This window comes from Crocodylus siamensis, chromosome 9 (genome assembly GCF_052110815.1).
Source record: "Crocodylus siamensis isolate JL-2025a chromosome 9, ASM5211081v1, whole genome shotgun sequence".
NCBI lineage: Eukaryota > Metazoa > Chordata > Crocodylia > Crocodylidae > Crocodylus > Crocodylus siamensis.
In genome coordinates, this window is record NC_143403.1 from 33731735 (window position 1) to 33750965 (window position 19231).

Genomic DNA, 19231 nt, shown 5'->3' on the forward strand with positions numbered 1-19231 from the left:
TGAGCCATGGCTCAGTTCCATGCCTACTTCACCCTAGCTGGGCAGTGCCTACTCCAGCCCCACTCCCTCCTCACTACAGGAGCCTTGATCTGCCTCCCCCCACACATCTTCCCTCCCTTCTTCCCTTCTACCTCAACAGACTTAGCAGCTGCATGCTGCTCTTCAAGCTGCAGGGCTGTGTATCGGAAATCGGATCAGTATTGGCTTATATACCTCCTTAAAAATCTGCTATCGGTATCAGATAGCCTCCCAAAATTTCTGTCGGTGTACCCCTAATGATCTACCCCACTTAATTCAAAACGTGAAAATTTCCTTTATTCGGAGCTGTTGACACTCACTTTCTCATTTTATACAATCAAATGACAATTTTAACTGAAAAACTCAATACTTGTTCTTTTGTGTGTTTCCTACCCTTAGTTTTTTGTGTCTGCTGCCCAGTTCATTTTACTGGCATTTGATTTTTCAAGGGGCGGCTTGTTTTCTTTTCTTAAACAGGTCTCCTATACATCCTGGTTTCTGGATGCTTTTAACTATGCCATCTTAAAGAAGATAGATGTGTTAAACCTTAGTATCGGTGGGCCAGACTTCATGGATCATCCTTTTGTTGATAAGGTTAGCGCAAAAACAGTGGTAAATATATTTTTAGAATGTTCACCTCAAAGGTCCCAGTTCTGCAGCATTTTTTTATGTGAACAGATAGATAGCTTCGCCAGGTCTGCGCAGTAAAAGCCAGCACAGTACAGAAAAAAACAGCGGCGGATGAGGATTCCCAGAGGTAGCAGGCAGGCAAACAGTTATCTCCCAGCCCCTTCCACTTCCTCAAAGTGGCAGCAGTCCTTGTGTAGCTGGCCCAGCAGGAGGTACTAAATGTGGGCCTTGGGGCAGGGCTCAGCTCAGGCCAGTCGGCAACTGGGGGGCGGGGGTGAGTCCCCCTGTGGCTGATCTCAACAACTGGGGGTGGTGTGCCCCTGCTCCCTGGCCAGCACTCACAGAGGAGGCACCAGTGTTCCCTCCTGCCCCCCCTGCCTGTTGCTTAAGCAGGGAGCTCTGCCTGTCATGGGGCCTACGTGTTGCTACTGAAGGCAGGCAAAAAATGGCCCAAGGATCCAAGTTTGGTCCATCAGGCAATTCCATCTAGCCTGTAGGCCTCCTCCATAAGCCTTGGCCCTGGGCTGCTCCTTTGCAAGCCAGCATGTCCCTGCAGGAGGTGTTGGTCGCTAAGCGACTACCCCCACCCCAGCCTGGCCTGACCCACCCAAGCCCTGAGTCAGGCGGCACCATTGACAAGAAGCCTCTGCCTGGCAGAGCTTGTGCCTGGCCACCCCAAGTCTGTTCCCAACCTCACTGCCTGTGAGACTGGGAATGCCAGTACAGGCCTCATTGGGCTGGGGCCAGGGCTGCTGGGGAAAATGGAGCAGGAGCACGAGAAGCTGTGTGCTATGGGGCAGGCTGGGCAGGCCCTGCATGCTGCAGGAGCTGCGCACTGTGGGTCTGGGTGGGGGTGACCCTCACATTGCCATCATGTGCAGCTGGAGACTGAGGTGGGTGTGTGCAAGGTGCACACTGTGGGGCTGGGTGGAGCTGGCCCCAGATGCTGCCCCCATGTGCAACCAGGGACTCTTGCAGGAGTGTGGGAGCTGCAGCTATGGGGCCAGGTGGAGCTGGCCCCACTCCCTGCCCCCACACGTGGCTGGGGATTTGGGTGGGAATGTGGGAGTCGCACACTATTGGGCCTGGTGGTACTGGCCCCTGCATGCTGCTGCCATGTGCAGCCAGGGGCTGGAGCTGGGGCGAGGTTGGCCCCGCACACTGCTGCCACCTGTCTAGGGACTGGGGTGGGGAGCACAGGGAGCTGTGTGCTGTAGGACTGGGCACAACTGGGGACTCGGAGGACCCCCTCTCCCCCACACAATCCCACACCCTCCCACCATACCCTCATACTTCCACATACCTCACCCCCCAGCATAACCTAGAACACACACACCCTTCTTACCTCCCATATAATATACAAGAGTAAGACTGTATTTTGAGCTATTATGCAGTTGCCTCTAGACATACAATGCAAATACGCATAAATCAAAACAAAATATTTTTTAAAATAAAATAAAAATAAGTTACAGTAGATGTTTGATTTTATTTATTTAAATAATATATGATTTGTGTGGTGTTTTTTTTACAGTTTCAAGATTGCAATTCCCCCTCTCGTCAAACGAGTACTTCTGGGGCAAGGGGTGGGACTTTCAGGGGGAAAGATCAGGAGTTGGGGTCGGACTTTCAGCTTCAGGATCGGGGGGAGGCATCTGTCAAGGGGTGGGGCTACCCTTGTGGTCCTTGACAGCTGGCAAAAACTCATTAAGTAGCCCTGCAGCTGAAATAATTGCCCACCCCTGAGTTACATGTTTCCCCGATGTTTCATCAAGGGGTTAGCATGAACAGGATCAAAACATAAACCAGATAATAAAATTATATAATTCACAAATTGGTGTCAATAGATGAAGTGCAATATTTAGGTGGTTTTGAGGATCTATCATCTCTCAACCATTTTTGTCTACAATAAGTTTATCTAAAATTTGTTTAAGAGCAATTTTGATTTAAATTGAAATAATAGTCTGGATTATTTGATTGCAAGTCTGTCACCTAATAAATCTGCATTTTAAAAAAAGATCTGTTTTAGCAAATATAGCAAATATAAAAGGAATAAATAGAAAATTTAAAATTATAAAATTTAGCAAATATAGAAGGAGCTCACAAGGCACTAAAAACTGACAGAACTGGTACATAAATTCTGCAAAATGCAACTTCAGTTTCTTTGGTTATTTCAGCCTGTCTTTCAAAAGCACTGAATTAATTTAACTGAATCAAAAGTATACTTTAGAAATGGCTAATGAGGAAGGGTACAGTTCTTTTTTTAATATATTCTGAATTGCTAGAATTGAATTTTAATCTGACAACCAAATTTGAATGCTGTTTAGCAGGACTTAACTCTGACTGAGGGTCTAGGCAGACAAAGTTGCAATGAAGTAAGAGGGTGAGGTTTTACTGCACGCTTTTTATTGAGGGTTAAAATACCTCGGTGTAGCTTTCCATCTACTAATGGTAAGAGCACATGAGCAGTTGCCATGGAGCAGCTGATGTACAGGAAAATTTTGCTCCCTTATAACTTGCAATTAGTTTATCTGCCCGTGCCCTCAGGTCTCTGAATATATATTTCGTAGTATAAAGCTGGTATTTTACAACAGTGCAAGCAGAGCTAGTACAGCCAGCAGTGTATTGCTGATATTATAATATTTTATATTTGATATTAAATGCACATCATGTAGCTTTCTTAAGCTCTTGCTCTGCATTAATAAAAGGTTGGGTTTTTTTTTTTTCCCCTGTAATAGTTAACCTTGAGGCTGACAGGTATTACTAAAACTATCAATAGGGTGTATGTTGCAAGTAACATTAAGATGAAGGTTGTAGACATAAGAAAATTGCTGCCATTATACCAGTGCAATTGATAAGTGTTCTAAAACAGAAAAACAAACCAAAAAAAAGCAACCCCAAAAGCTTTTTGACTTCAGTACGTTGTTTTAAGTGTCTGTTTTTTGGCTTTGGAGGTATGGGAGCTGACAGCTAACAATGTGATCATGGTTTCTGCTATTGGCAATGATGGCCCCTTATATGGGTAAGTTTCTTAAAAGGATTATTTTCTCCTCTTGAAAATCATTAGTCAAATGCTAATCTGTCTATTAAGAGTAAACTGAGTTAAGCTGTTTTCTCCACTTTCACTTTGTGCTTCACAAATATGCTCCTGAATTTAGCTGGATAAATTTAATTGATTCGGTTTTCACAGGGTTTGCAAAACCGGAAAAGAAAAGTCTTTCCTTACTTTTGAGTATCAACAGATGTTTGCATTGGCGAATTTCAGCTTTTAAAGAATGCAAAAACATGGGCGTCTAAAATGATTGCTACTTCAAAATTTGGCCCCTTTGACATGATGCTGTAATATGTAATCATTGCCTGGTTTTCTGGATATGCTTTGGTCACTTTAGGTATTGCTTGAAAAGTTATTGTTAGTGAAATAAGTGACCGTACTATCAAACAGTATCTGTTATCATAACCATGGAGAACTCTGTTAGGTACATGCCTGTTGTATTTATGGACTCTCTTTCCTCCTCCTCTTTAGCACTCTCAATAACCCTGCAGACCAGATGGATGTGATTGGAGTAGGTGGAATTGACTTTGAAGATAATATTGCTCGTTTCTCATCTAGGGGTATGACCACTTGGGTAAGTTACTCTGTTTAGCTTAATCAATTTAGGTTCCAGTAAATGCAGGTTTCTGGGATTTAATGGAATTAACAGAAGTTTATGAAGTTTGGCTGATGGAGGAAAAGAGAAAATTTAAAAGTTTCAAACTTCAGTGGTTCTAATTAAAATGTGTAAACTGACAGAATACCTGTTCTAAACACAAACTGACATCAACTCAGTAGTTTTTTTTATATTTTAGATTATAAAAGTATGGCCATAAAAAGGCATTTGTTAATGAAGAAGAGGTTGGGGCCACTAGCTTATTCCTTTTTAACTTTTGATGTGAGCTTGCATCAGTTGCTGGCATCATTCTTGAGCCATTTTTTAATTGGAGGCACAAGAACTAAAACTCTCTACACACCATGTAGACAGGAGGAGGTTTCTTGTTCTTTCTCCTTATTCTCATCACACTTATACATGCCACAGGATTGGTTACAATCCACCCATTATTACATATTTATTTTTAGCTGTTAGGTCCTGGGAAAAGATATGCAGGATCTCTACTTTATGTATGTGAAAAAAAGATAAGCACATGAATTTTTTCACAGGCTTGTCTCCTGATTTTTTTTTTTTCTTTCCTAATTCATAAAGTTTTTTCTCACATTTTTTCCTGAAGTATTAACAAAACCACGTTTAGGCTAGTTTAATCACGTGAGAATTGCCGTATTGAGATTTGTCCATCTACTTCAGCTTGTCAGGGGCATATCTTCATTCATGCCACAGTTTAGATCAGTAAAGCTTTGTTCCCTTTAAATTGCTACAGTTACGAATTTATAAACTCACTTTTTCCAAAGCAAATGGCCTTTTTTGGTTTAGCTGGTGTCATTTTGGAGGAAGTTTAAGTAGAAAAAAGTTTGATTACTATAATAATTATAACGGGCATAATAGGTACAGATTTACTATGTAGATAAACATTGCGTTCTTCGTCTCAGCAGATCCTGTCCTAATGAGTTATACTAGGGGTTGGCAACCCCTGGCATGCATGCCAGAGCATGGCACATAAGGTCATTTTGCTTGGCACACCACAACTGACCCAGGCTTTGGGCAGCTATCGCCAGCTGCAGACCCCAGGCTGCTTGCGGCAGGGAGGCTGCATGCCCTGCTGTGAGCAGCCCAAGCTCTACGGCAAGCAGTAGCTGCCCAGAGCCAGGGCTGGATGTGGCAGGCGGTCGCAAGCCTGCAAGCAGCTGCACTGCAGTCCAGAGTTCTGGCCCAGCTCATTGCCATGCATGCCTCGGGGAGTACTACAGGGAGGGGGCTGGGGTCTGTGCACTCGCAAAGCCTGGCATCCCCACAGGGGGCACATCCCCATGGTGCTAGGCCCATTTGCAAAGAGCAAGGCGAGCTGCGTGAACTCGGCAGACGTGCTCAGGAGAACTCTAACCAGGTGGGTATGGCTCTACTGCTCTCATCCACATGTCTTCTCCCTGTAGAGCTCATCCACATGGTGGCTGAGGGAGCTGTGTCCCAGGGGGGTCACACACTAGGTTTGACCTATAGCCCTGAGGACAGGATGGGGCAGCCCTTAGCCTGGCCATGGAGCCAAGGGAAGGTGCTTGTGGGCAGGGATCTGCCATCCTGGCCCAGGGAGCTCCTTTTCCTACACCCAGGTGCTGGTGGGCTGAGCCGAGCTGCACTGCCAATCCAACCCCAACTCCATGGAGAGCAGTGCAGGCCTGCCCAGTGCCTGGGTTACCTGAAGCATGCAGCTGCATGGCTACAAGTGGCTGCACTGGGCCCAGCTCAGCTCATTGTTGGCAGCAACTGCATGCGTGCCTCAGGGAGCACAGTGGGGAAGGGGCTGGGGCTGTGTTGCCACAGTAAGGTTAGGCCCCTTGCAACTATGCCGCTGCCTGCCCCTGGTGTGCTAATATCTTTGAAGTCCAGGTTGCCTGGGTTTTTGGTTCTCAACCCAAAAAAGGTTGCTGATCCTTGAGTTGCACAGTCTAGTAATCCTATACTGTACTGTCGTTTTTTTTATGAGGTTTAAATTTCCCATCTTTTATTTTCATTAAATGTCCCCTTATTTTTGTATTAAAGGAGAAGGGACAGAAAGAAAATGCATTTTATATTAATTTGCATTTATTTTCCTTTAACTAATTAACTTCAGCTTATTCTTTTTGATAATGTAATTATTTTTGAATAGCTCAGTAATTAATTTTGCAGATGTCTGAGATGCTCAAGCCTAGACAAAAAGAGGATAACTTGTTTATTTTTTAACAGGAACTTCCTGGCGGTTATGGTAGAGTGAAGCCTGACATTGTTACTTACGGCTCAGGAGTAAGAGGTTCTGGTATGAAGGGTGGCTGCCGCTCCCTATCTGGAACAAGTGTTGCCTCTCCTGTAGTGGCAGGTGCTGTCACCTTGCTAGTCAGGTAATTGTTGAATGATAAATACAGATTAAGTACAGATCTTAGCAACATTTGATTCACAGCTTGTAACGTGACCATGAGAAGCATATTCATTAACCATTATTTTCTGCAAGGCTGCTAACTTTGAAGAATCGTGATATAGTTCTTCAATTTGAAATGTTAACTCGTCTCAAGAAAAATCCAATTCTGTGGAGGAGAAGCTTGGGCCTAATTGATATATGGAATTGAATAAATATTCTATTTTGTTGTATTCTGTCATCCATTTTTTATTGGCAGAAAGGGGAGCAAGCTCTAAAAGTTTAGCTTTACAAAAAAACAGGCTTCAGGTTTCAAACTGCAGGAGACTGGCAGAGAGTAGATTTAGGCTGGATATCAGGAGGCGCTACTTCACCGTCAGGGCGGCTAGGATCTGGAACCAACTTCCAAGAGGAGTGGTGCAGGCTCCTACCCTGAGGGTTTTTAAGAGGAGGCTAGATGAAGACCTTGCTGGGGTCGTTTGACCCCAGTGCTCTTTCCTGCCCTGGCAGGGGGTCAGACTAGATGATCTGCTCAGGTCCCTTCCGACCCTACAAACTATGAAACTTCAGACAGGGACTAAGATATCGCTTTGTCTCAAAATATTGTTGATTGAATATGCTCAATTCTTAGGGCAATGTTGAGAATGTGAGTCTTCAAACACACAGGAAAATCTTTCATTTTCACCTTCTGCAGTTCTATTGAAAAATTACTTGTGAAATATTCTCTAATGTAACTGTTATGTACAGACTAAATGTCAGTTTTATGTTGTTTCAGAATGAACAGATTAAAGCAATGGGGGCAAGCTTTTATGGCAGGTGCACAACAGATTAGCTTCACACCTTCCCCATATGCCACTCACATTCCTTTCCCATGCCTAACTGGCTGCTCTGCTTTCTGCTCCCTGCCCTATCTGTGTCTGTGTTCCCTGTTCCTCCTCAGTCTTCCAGGTGTCCCACACAGAAGCTGCCAATCCCACAGGTGGGCCGCCCCTGGATTAGAATATGTTGTTTTGTTTTATCATTTTATACTTGATAAGACCAGAACAGGACCTGCCAAATGTAATATTAATAACTATTTCTCAATTTAGCACAATTCAGAAGCGTGAAATGGTGAATCCAGCTAGCATGAAGCAGGCTCTCATTGCATCAGCGCGTAGGCTTCCTGGCGTAAACATGTTTGAACAAGGACATGGGAAACTGGATCTTCTTAGAGCTTATCAGATTCTCAGTAGCTATAAACCACAGGCCAGGTTGGTTTTCATTATTAGTTAAGTAGTATCCTTTTGTTCTTTGAAAAGAAAGTTCCACATGTATTGTTCAGTTAAATCGTCTACATTGTGAAAAAAGCTTGCCTATGACTTAGAATTTCAAAATTGTAAGTTTATATGAAAGTCTAATGAACTTGCACATAATTTACGGTTATTACTGTAAGTCTAATGATCAGAGGTCAGGAAACCAGAACTTACGATGACAGGCTGACAGCCATGGGGCTCTTTAGCCTGGAAAAGCAGAGGCTCAGGGATGACCTGATGGCCGCCTATAAGTTTATCGGGGCGACCACCAGTTTCTGGGGGAACGTTTGTTCACCAGAGCACCCCTAGGGATGACGAGGTCGAACGGTTATAAACTCCTGCAAGACCGTTTCAGGCTGGACATAAGGAAGAATTTCTTTACTGTCCCAGCCCCCAAGGTCTGGACCAGCCTGCCATTTGGACGTGGTTCAAGCACCTACATTGAACACCTTCAAGAGTAAATTGGATGCTTATCTTGCTGGGATCCTATGACCCCAGCTGACTTCCTGCCCTTTGGGCAGGGGGCTGGATTCGATGATCTCCCGAGGTCCCTTCTAGCCCTAATGTCTATGAAATCTATGAGACATTACCCCAGCAGGACAGTTGACAAATGCAAAGAATGCCCAGATAACAAACAGGGGTCCAGACATTCTCCCAAACTGGGAGGTGGCACGCAGCTAGGCAAGGCCTTAAATGCCTATATACCAATGCTCATGGTATGGGGAATAAACAGGAGGAACTCGCCCTCAGAATAGCCAGTTCAGACCCAGACATAATAGGGCTTACAGAAACGTGATGGGATTCATCTCACAACGTTTGTTCACCAGAGCACCCCTAGGGATGACGAGGTCGAACGGTTATAAACTACTGCAAGACCGTTTCAGGCTGGACATAAGGAAGAATTTCTTTACTGTCCCAGCCCCCAAGGTCTGGATCAGCCTGCCATTGGAGGTGGTTCAAGCGCCTACATTGAACACCTTCAAGAGTAAATTGGATGCTTATCTTGCTGGGATCCTATGACCCCATCTGCCTTCCTGTCTTTTGGGCGGGGGGCTGGACTCTATCTTCCGAGGTGCCTTCCAGCCCTAATGTCTATGAAATCTATGAAATGAAAAGTCTTTGGTCAGAAGCCACTGTAATAACCCCGAAATTAGAGACCAAGAGTGTGAACTTGTCTCTTCTTTCTCATGAAATCTTCTAAATTTTCCTTCTTTTTCTGGATCAGTTAAAACCTCATGGTTTGTAGTGGAAGATTTGATATAGCGTTAAGAATAATCTTTTGAGTAGCACAATAAAATAGAGAAATAATTCAGTTTTAGCTAGACATTGCAAGATCGTTTTTCTGGGCTAAATTGTTTATTTTTTCCTTTCCTTCTAAAATAAAGAGTGAATTTTTTTTCATACAGCTTTTTCATGTTGTTCATGTTGGTTTTTAATTTTTTTTTTAAATATCTCGATAACAGCAATAAGAGTGACTAGAATTTGCATGTTTTGCTTCTATTTAATATTCCAGTTTGTATGAATACAAAGGTATTTATTTAACTGTATGCGTGTATGTATGCATTTATTTTAGTTTGAGTCCCAGCTATATTGACTTGACGGAGTGCCCCTACATGTGGCCCTATTGCTCCCAACCTATTTACTATGGAGGAATGCCAACCATTGTTAATGTTACCATTCTTAATGGTATGGGAGTCACTGGGAGAATCGTAGACAAGGTAAGACTTATGCATGACTTGGAAAAATAGCATGCCACGTTAAAGTACTGTTGCAAAATAGTTCTTTCATGAAGATCATTTCAGTCATAATTCTAGTAGAATAAATTTTCTGCCTAGGAGGGGTGCCTCATTTCGTTTCGATTATTTTTTTTTAAAAGGATGGTATCAACTTAATGAAAGTAGACATAGTAAACTGGTAACATCTGTTCTCTAAAGATTGCACTGGGGTTAATTCTTATTGTTAGTTTAGCTCTGTAAAAACCCTTCTGATTTGAATAATATGATATAAAGTCATTTTTATGTTCCTGACAAGCCTTTTAATGTGTTAGGGTACTCAAGCTGATCATGCCTATGTTGTTTTCTTGTGCTGGAGCAGAGCAGTCTCAGTGGAGGGTCATTAATCTGTATATTCTCCATTATGGTTCAAAATCTGAGTATTGACCTTTCTCAGGACCTTCTGCAAAGACTGTCAAGTTACCTACAGTTGTTAGTGTGTGTAAATTGCCAGTAAATGATCTTAGTTTTTGTGGGTCAGAATGTATTTTAATGTTGCCATTATGCAGAATTCTGTCTTGCAGGAATAGAAACGTTTTATAAGATGCAGTGTTGTTGAACAATTCCTAGTCTATTCCAAAATTGAAGCTTCCTTCAGAGTTATATTGCCACCTCTCAGTAATGCAGGCAAAGCTAACAATCAGACCATCGTAACTTGAATAGAGCTGCCTTAGGCATCACCCTTTCTACTGCTGTGTTGTATCTACTATTCTGGTATGCAGGGACCCCAGAATAACCAGTCCATTTTTGCTGAGCACAGTGCAGAAACTGATTAAAGACACCCTCTGCCCCACAGTGCTAATTCTGTGGCCCTCAATCTTTTGGTCCTGTGGGCCAGATTAGGTCCAGCATGCCAGGATCAGGTGTCATGCCACTTCTCTTGGCTTGTGTGGCCTTCTGCCACCCAAGTTGGCTCCATATGCTCAATCTAGCACACAGGGCCATGCTATCCAGCCCTTGGGGCTCCCCCTTCAGGCTCAGAAATTTGACAGCAGGGGAACGGCAGCTAACTGCCACCCCTTCTCCACTGCCAAATTCTTGGACTCCTGAGGAGCCCTGCAGGCCTGATAACAGGGCTCTTTGGGCCAGGTGTTGAACACCGATGGTCTAAATAATTGGTGCAGGGAGTACTTGATAGCTGGCTTCTAGTTTTCTGATTATGTTCATTTAGCACAATTTAATTAAAAAAATTAGTATATGTAAAATGTGGTGTATTTGCATTGCAAATCTTTTCACCAACATTCCTGAACGTTATTGCAAATCTTTTCACCAACATTCCTGGACGTTTACTAACACCTCTTATTTTCACTCTGCAGCCAGATTGGCAGCCCTATTTACCACAAAATGGGGATAATATTGAAGTGGCTTTCTCATATTCCCTGGTGTTATGGCCTTGGTCAGGATATCTAGCAATATCAATCTCTGTGGCAAAGAAAGCAGCATCTTGGGAAGGCGTTGCTCAAGGTCATGTTATGATCACAATATCATCCCCTGCAGAAAATGAAGTAAGCTTTCCTTGTGTTATAATTATCTCATGTGATATATCAGTGTTTAAGTGTTTACTTTAATTCTGTAAGATAAAATACCATATGATTTGTGATCAGAGAGGAAGAGATTATTGAAGAATGGACTAACAGATGAGAGCACGATCAAGCCATGAAATGAATGCTCTTAAAAAAACCCAAAAAACCTGCCCACATGACCAAACCCCTAGTGAGGTTAAACTAAGATAAAATTAAGTACATTTTATGAAAAGGGGGTTGCTAATGAATAGAATGTATTTCTCTCTCTTCAAAAGAGCGCTTCAAATTCTTGAAAACTCTTTAAAATGTCAAATGTGTAAAGCAAACAGTACTATATTTTGATTTCTGGGTATGCTTTCACTTAGTATAGAAAAAGTGTTGGAGCACAGTGTTACTTATACTGGTTTAGACCTCTTAGTTGCCATTTTTTGGCACTGGCATTGGAAACTAGATCCTCAGTGTAGTGGATAGACTTGCCAAATAAAGGTGGAACGTAAGTTCTATTTTTAGACCTTTGGAAGTTTAAGTAAAGCTATGAACAGCGTATTGGAAAAAAGGATTTTGTTTTTGTTTTCTCTTTTAGTCTAAAAATGGTGCAGAACAGACTTCAACTGTGAAGCTGCCAATAAAAGTAAAGATTATTCCGACCCCTCCTCGTAGTAAGCGAGTCCTTTGGGATCAATATCATAATCTCCGTTATCCACCAGGGTACTTCCCCAGGGATAATTTGAGGATGAAGAATGATCCATTAGACTGGTGCGTATCTTAGATTTTATTGATAAATACTCAGTATTTCCTGTAGTTTTTGTTTCTTACTACTGTATGTTGATAGTATGTTCTATCGTGTTCCTCTAGAGAATTTAGTATATTTCCAGCATCATTCTTTGCAATAATTTCATGGAAGACTGCAGTCTAGAATATATTCCTGGCCTGTATCTGTGGTTTATTAGTAAATTACAGCCAGCTTTTTTAAAGAAAAAAATGAAGGATGACATTTATTTGGAAATTTTAATTTTTCCTCTTTCAAGGTTTTTAGAATTACATAAAATTAGTGCTCTCAGGGGATCTCAGGAGGTTATATAATCCCTGTCTAAACCCTTCTAGACAGCAGTTTGTCTGACCTCCTGTGTAAGATGTCCAAGGATGGAAAGTCCACCACCTCTGTGTAACTTGTTTCAGTTTTTAACCACCCTCATGTTGGGAAAGCACTTTCTCATATAAACTTCTTTGCTGCAATTTAGGAACATTTCTCCTTGTCTTGTCCCTTGTAGCCACAGAGAATGGTCTTATTGCCATCTTCCATATAGCCACCTTTCAGGTTTTCAAAGACTGTTATCAAATCTCACCTCAGGCTTTTCTTCAGACTATATTATTCTAGTTCTTTTATCCTTTCTGTATAAGGCATGTTTTCCAGATCTCTCTACATTTTCATTGCCCTTCATCGGACTCTAATTTTCCCATGTCTTCTTTGAAGTGAGGGCCTCAAAAATAGACACAGTACTCCAAGTGAGGCCTCATTGGTGTCAAATACAGCAGAACAATCACTTCTCTTGACTTGCAGGTGAAACTTTTGTTCATACAGCCCAGTATGCTATTGGATTTTTGCAACAAGAGCACAGTGTTGGCTTATAGTCATTTAATGGTCCATAAGAATCCCTTCTCTGCAGTGCTATAGCCTAGCCAGTCGTTCCCCAGTCTAAATTTAGGCATGCAATTGTTCTGTCCCAAGTGCAGGACTTTTCATTTGTCCTACTAAATTTCATATGCTTTATTTTGGACTGTGTCTCCAATTTATCACCAACTTACCATCCACAAATTTTTCTAAGCATGTACAGTACTCAATCCCATAGTTGAAATCTACAAAATCTCTTCATTAATGATTTGATGATATTAGGGTCTGGAAGGGACCTCATGAGATTTGAGTCCAGCCCTCCGCGATAAGCAGGAAGTCAGCTGGGATCAAGTGACCCCAGCAAGATATACATCCATATGTTTTTTAAAAGAGTCCAGAGTAGGTGCTTGCCAGACTGTGGACACTCACATTGTAAAGAACTTTTTTCTTATGTCTAGTCTAAATTGGCCTTCCTCAAGTTTATGGCCATTAGACCTTGTTATCCCTTGGGGAAGCTCTGGTGAACAAGTGTTCTTCCAGGTCTTGATGTACCCCTCTTATGTAATTGTTGGCCACCACCAGGTCCCACCTGAGCCTTCTCTTCTCCAAACTGAAGAGTCCCAAGTCCCTCAGCCTCTCCTCTGTATGGCCCTCCCTCCAGGCCTTGGATCATATGAGTGGCTCTCCTCTGGACTCTCTCAAGCTTCTCCACATCCCTCTTGAAGTGGGGGCCCCAATACTGGATGCAGTACTCCAGCTGGAGTCTCACCAGGGCTGAGTAAAGCAGGAGGATGACTTCCCTGGTTTTCTTTGGTGTGCATCCACCAATGCATCCCGAGTTTAGTTTGCTTTGTCAGCCACAGCATAGCATTGGTGGCTCGTATTCATCTTGTGGTCAGTCAAGACCCCCAAGTCCTTTTTGGTAATGGTGCTAGCAAGTGTAGCACTGCCAAGCCCGTAAGTATGTTGAGGGTTCTTCCTACTGAGGTGCAGCACTTTACACTTCTCTGCATTGAAGGCCATCATGTTTTGGTCTGCCCACCTTGAGAGCGTGTCCAAATCGGCCTGTATCCTCAGCCTGTCCTGTGATGTGACTGCCCTCCCCCATAATTTTGGTATCATCTGTGAACTTGGCCAGTTTGCATCGGACTCCTGAATCCTGATCATTAATGAAGATGTTAAAGAGTGCTGGCCAAAGTACCGAGCCCTGAGGGACTCCACTGGTCACCCTGTGCCACGTTGATTTGCTCTTGTCAACTAGTACTCTTTGGGTCTGACCCCATAGCCAGTTGCCTAGCCATTGGACCATAAGATGATAAAGGCCACAGTTCCCCAGCTTAACCATGAGGACATCATGGGAAACGATGTCAAAGGCTTTCTTGAAATCCAGATATATGACGTCCACATCATCTCCCTTGTCCAGGGCACATGTTACCTGTTCATAGAAGGAGATGAGGTTGGTCAGGCAAGACCTGCCAGTCCAAAAGCCATGTTGGCTGGCATTCAGATGCTTGCCTTCCGTTTAAACTGGTGTTGATAAATCCCTTGACAATTTTTTCCAGGATTTTTCCAGGGATGCACATCAGACCGATTGATTGGTCTATAGTTCCCTGGGTCATCCCTCATCCCTTTCTTGAAGATTGGAAAAGAGTGAACATGGTCCCTGTCTTCTGGGTCCTCGCCCGAGTGCCACAAATTTTCAAATATCTCTGAAATATATCTATTTGAAATATATCTTGTGGAATGTATTGATGTCTGCCAGCTCCTTCAAGACTCTCGGGTGCATTCTGCCTGGTCCCACGTACTTGTGAATATCCAGTTTCTCAAGGTGTTCCCTCACTTGATCCACATCAATTTGTGGGACTGTCACCTGCTCTCTTTCTGCAAGTGTGATCCTCCTGGGAGGGTGAAAAACCGATGCAAAAAAGTCATTTAGGAGACTGGCCCTTTCTTGGGAGTCGGATGTCAGTTGCCCTGTTGGATCTCACAGGAGCCCAATGCTATCTTTGTTCTTTTTTCAACTTCCCACGTATCCGAAGAAGGACTTTTTGTTGTCCTTGATTCCTGTAGCTAGCCTGAGTTTGGTTTGTGCCTTGGCTTTTCTCAGCTGCTCTCTACAGGTGCAGGCTAGTGCTGAGTAGTCCTCTTTGGGGTTGCTTCCTGTTTTCCAGCTGGTGTAGGCCTCTCTTTTGAGTTTAATAAGGTCCCAACAGTTCCTTGTTCAGCCAAGGGGCTTCCTTGTCCATTGACTGCATTTCTTGCAAGATGGTATGGCTTTCCCCTGTGCTTCTAGGGTTATGTTTTTGAGCAAGAACCATTCCTCGTGTACTCCCTTTTTTAGGAGGGTATGGCCTCTAATTGCCTGATTGACCAATTCTATGAGTTTGCAAAAGTCAGCCTTCCCAAAGTTAAGGACTTCTGTTTTACTGAGGGGTTTGCCTGCTTTTCAGTGAACTAAGAATGTGACCAATTCATGGTTGCTGTCACCAAGCTTCCTCTCAATCCACACATTGCTTACCGGGTCCTCCCCTTTGGCCAGGACCAGATCAAGCAATGCCTCTCCCCCAGTTGGCCCATCGACCTCCTGCGTTAGGTAGAGGTCATCAATGCAAGTGAGAAAGCTACGCGACTTGTCAGATTTGGTTGAGCGCTCATTCCAAGAGATGTCAGGGAAGTTGAAGTCCCCCATGACTATCATGCACCAGGAGCACGCAGCTTCAACCAGTTCCCTATTGAATTCCCGATCTAGTTCTTCCTCTTGGTGGGGAGGTCTATAGTAGACTCCTACAAGTATGTCACCCTCCCCATGTTCTTCTCATGTTTTGACCTAGAGGGTTTCAAGATGCCCTTCCTGGTTAGAAAACTCAACCTGCAGGCAGGTGAACTGATCCATGACAAAGCAACACCCCCACCCCTCTTCCCCACACGGTCCCTCCCATACAAGATGTAACCCTCTAAAGCCATGAGCCAATCATAGGTGGAGTCCCATCAGGTCTCTGTAATCCCTACAAAGTCATAGCTGTTTTCACATAGGAGAAGAGCCAGTTCCTCATGCTTATTTCTCAAGCTCCTGGCATTTGTGTGCAGGCAGTTAAGTCTGCCATGAGAAGCCCAGTGCTTCCCTGAGGGGTGAAGTGGGACCTTTCCTTGGGCTGCCCAACTTGTTGGTAATGCAGCTAACCTAACCTGGGCCAGAACTGTTAATAGACTGCCCATCCCCCAGTGGTCTTAGTTTAAAGCCCTGTCCAGAAGGTCAGCCATTCTGGCTGATAAGAGATTCTTCCCTTTCCAGGTGAGGTGGAAGCCATTTCTTCCCAACAGTCTGCTCTCTCTGAAGTGCAGGCTGTGGTTAAGGAAGCTAACCCCTTCATGATGGCACCATTACCAGAGTCTTCTATTCACCTCACCACTGCACTTATGCCCCTGGAGCCTGTGTCCTGTGACTGGGAGGATCAAAGAAAAAACTATCTGTGACCCCAGCCCACAGCCCTGTAGTCCTGCATGACCCAGCCCGGACTGTTCTGTGCTGTATCATTGGCACCCACATGGATGAGTAGCATGGGATGGTGGTGGCATAGCATGGAATATTAAACAAGACTGGAGCCAGGACAGACTTCTGAGGAAAACCCACTAAATATGTCTTCTGATTAGACATTGAGCCATTAATGGCTACTTTGTTTGTAGTGGTGATCTGACTAGTTATATATCCACTTTACAGTGTTTTCACTGATGTTGTATGTCCTTAACTTACTAATAAAAATGTTGTGGAAGACAGTGTCAGGAGCCTTGATAAAGCCAAGGTACATCATGTCCACCTCTTAATTTACATCCACTTTGTCATAGAAGGAGATCAGGTTGGTCAGACATGCCTTGCGCTTAATAAATTCAAGATGTCTGTTCCTAATCACCTTGTTCTGCTCCAGGTGCTTAGAAGTAGATTTCAGGCATCAAGGTCAGACTGGTCAGTCTGTAATTCCACAGTTCTTTCTTCCTTTTCTTAAAGATGGGTACTATATTTGACCTTTTCTAGTCATTGGGTCCTCGCTTGATCTCCAGGATATGCTCAAGGATAATAGCCAATGCCTCTTGGTATTACCTCAGCTGGTTCCTTGAGTACTTGAGGATACATCCCATCTCCCTGTTGACTTGAAAATACCCAGATTTTCTAAATAATCCCTAATCTTGTCTGCTATCCCAGGGTGTTTTGCTTACACAGGCGAAGGGAGGGGGCAGGAGGAGAGGAGAGTCCATGAGAGTCTTTTGTTTTGTTTTTTGTTTTTTGTCCTTTATTTTTTTTAACATGTGAGTGTGGTACTTCCCATTTGCCTTCCTTTTCCTAGTAAGTCGGTACAAGCTATGTTCACTGTCTGTACTGGCACCAGAGCCAACCTGAGCAGGGTGCAGGACCCGTGATAAATCAGCCTATGCAGGGCCCCATCCCCACTCCAATCCCGTGTGCCCTGGACCCAAAGAAGCTGCTGCCGCCACCTGCAGCAGTGGGGTGGGGGGTAGCAAGTGACTGGACATGAAGCCAGTGGCGGTGGTGAAGAGTTGCCATAGCCATTCCTCCCAGCTCTGTAGAGCCCCCCAAAAGCTCAGGGCCTGGGGCAGTCTCCCCAATCCGCCCCCTTTAGGGACAGTTCTGACTGGCACTCAATCATTAGTGTGGCTCTGACTAATAAAATGCCTTTCAGTGATTCCTTATACCTACAGGAGTCTGTATGAGGGTAAAAGAGAGCTTACTCCAGTGTCTGGTATGAGTAGAGGGGAGAGCTACAGGCAGTATGTGGCAGGAAGTATAGAGTGAAACACTAGGGAGAACCATGCATGTTTCAGGGTGCAGGATGGCTGCCTCTGAATAACTGCCTGGTGCATAGGGATATGCTGTCTTTTTCTTAGAAGGGCTCTTTGCAAATGGCCAGGAGCTGTTTTGGGCTGGTTTCAGCAATTGTCTAAAGATAGTGCTGCTTATGTGCTTCATCACTTGATAGCTGAAGCTGCTCTCACTGGCTTTTCAGTGTGCAGAAAAAACTAAGAGCATGTTTTTAATGTAGTAGCTTTCCTGAAGTATAACTACAAAAAAAAAAAAAAAATTGCAGATGTAGTTTGTGAGTAACTCAGTCATTAGTTTAATTGTATCATTTAATGTAATATGGTTAGGGATCTACTCAGTTCACAATTTTGCAATTTTTGTGGAAACTGCATAATCCTGGAATCCAAAAATGATTGAGGATGGAAAACTAGAGATCCTGATTGGAAAATACCAGTTGTAGACTAGAAAATATTCTATAACACAATGATACAATTTAAGTTTCTGTGTGGTATTATTGTTTACCTTTAATTTTATTAGGAATGGTGACCATATCCACACAAACTTCAGGGATATGTACCAGCACCTGAGAAGCATGGGCTATTTTGTTGAGGTTCTTGGTTCTCCATTTACATGTTTTGATGCTAGTCAATATGGTAAGTATCAGAGAGCTTCAGTGTTTGCGTTTAATTAACTTGCTTTATGAGCTTTAAAGGTATTGAGAACATTGGAAAAAACACAGTAGAATAAAATTTAGTAAGAAGATAATACCATAAATTTGTTTTTAATTATGCAGAATAAGCTTCACCATAGCATTTTACATGGATTGGTGATAAAATTAGTCTTCTCTTTTGTTATGTTGAAAAGCATGAATACACTGAGAAGGGAAATTCCTAATTCAGTCTGTGTCAATGATTTGGTCTCCCTGCTCCATTGTATCTAGAACAATATGTAAAAGTTTCCAACTGTGATGAGTCCTTTAGACACACAGCTTAAATTTTGTTAAAGTGTCTGGGTACAATTAGGCTTGTGTGACTTGCAAGCTTAACACAGAAATTCCCACCTGAGAAATGCTTCATCTCAACTGTGCTGTTTACAAAATGTTTAGGGAAGTAGGCTGGAAGGGACCTCCTGAGGTCCTGTAGTCCAGGCTTTTGCTCGTGGCAGGATGATCCCTGATGAAACCATCCTAGTCAAGCATCTGTTAACATTTCTTTTGGGAGCAATAATATTGCATAGGAGAGTGTTGAAATGATTCTTTGTCATTCACTTCAGGTGCAGGGATGAGAAGGTGTGACTATATATATCTATATCTATATATCTATATCTATATATATATATATATATATATTTTTTTTTTTTTTCTGTTCATGGAGTGAGGGGAGGGTAGCTACTTACTGCAGAGCCATAGAATTGTCTAGTACAGGTCAGCTCTGGTGAAGTCTGTCCCCTCCCACCCCCCAGTTGGCTGTGGTGCCCTCTACAGTGTACCTGCCCTCTCCATAGAGTATCTTCCTGTGTAACGGGGGCAAGGGAGCATT

The 19231-nt window shown here is 43.3% G+C and overlaps 1 protein-coding gene across 1 annotated transcript in view; it reads left to right on the forward strand.

The window, feature by feature from the left end:
* MBTPS1 (membrane bound transcription factor peptidase, site 1) overlaps nt 1-19231 on the forward strand; it is a 50252-nt gene that overhangs the window by 15388 nt on the left and 15633 nt on the right. The window contains exons 7-15 of the mRNA XM_090062948.1: nt 496-612; nt 3600-3667; nt 4169-4271; nt 6516-6667; nt 7770-7931; nt 9547-9691; nt 11062-11250; nt 11852-12024; nt 18231-18346. Coding sequence (XP_089919074.1) covers nt 496-612; nt 3600-3667; nt 4169-4271; nt 6516-6667; nt 7770-7931; nt 9547-9691; nt 11062-11250; nt 11852-12024; nt 18231-18346 — 1225 coding nt within the window. The remainder of the gene's footprint in view (nt 1-495; nt 613-3599; nt 3668-4168; nt 4272-6515; nt 6668-7769; nt 7932-9546; nt 9692-11061; nt 11251-11851; nt 12025-18230; nt 18347-19231) is intronic.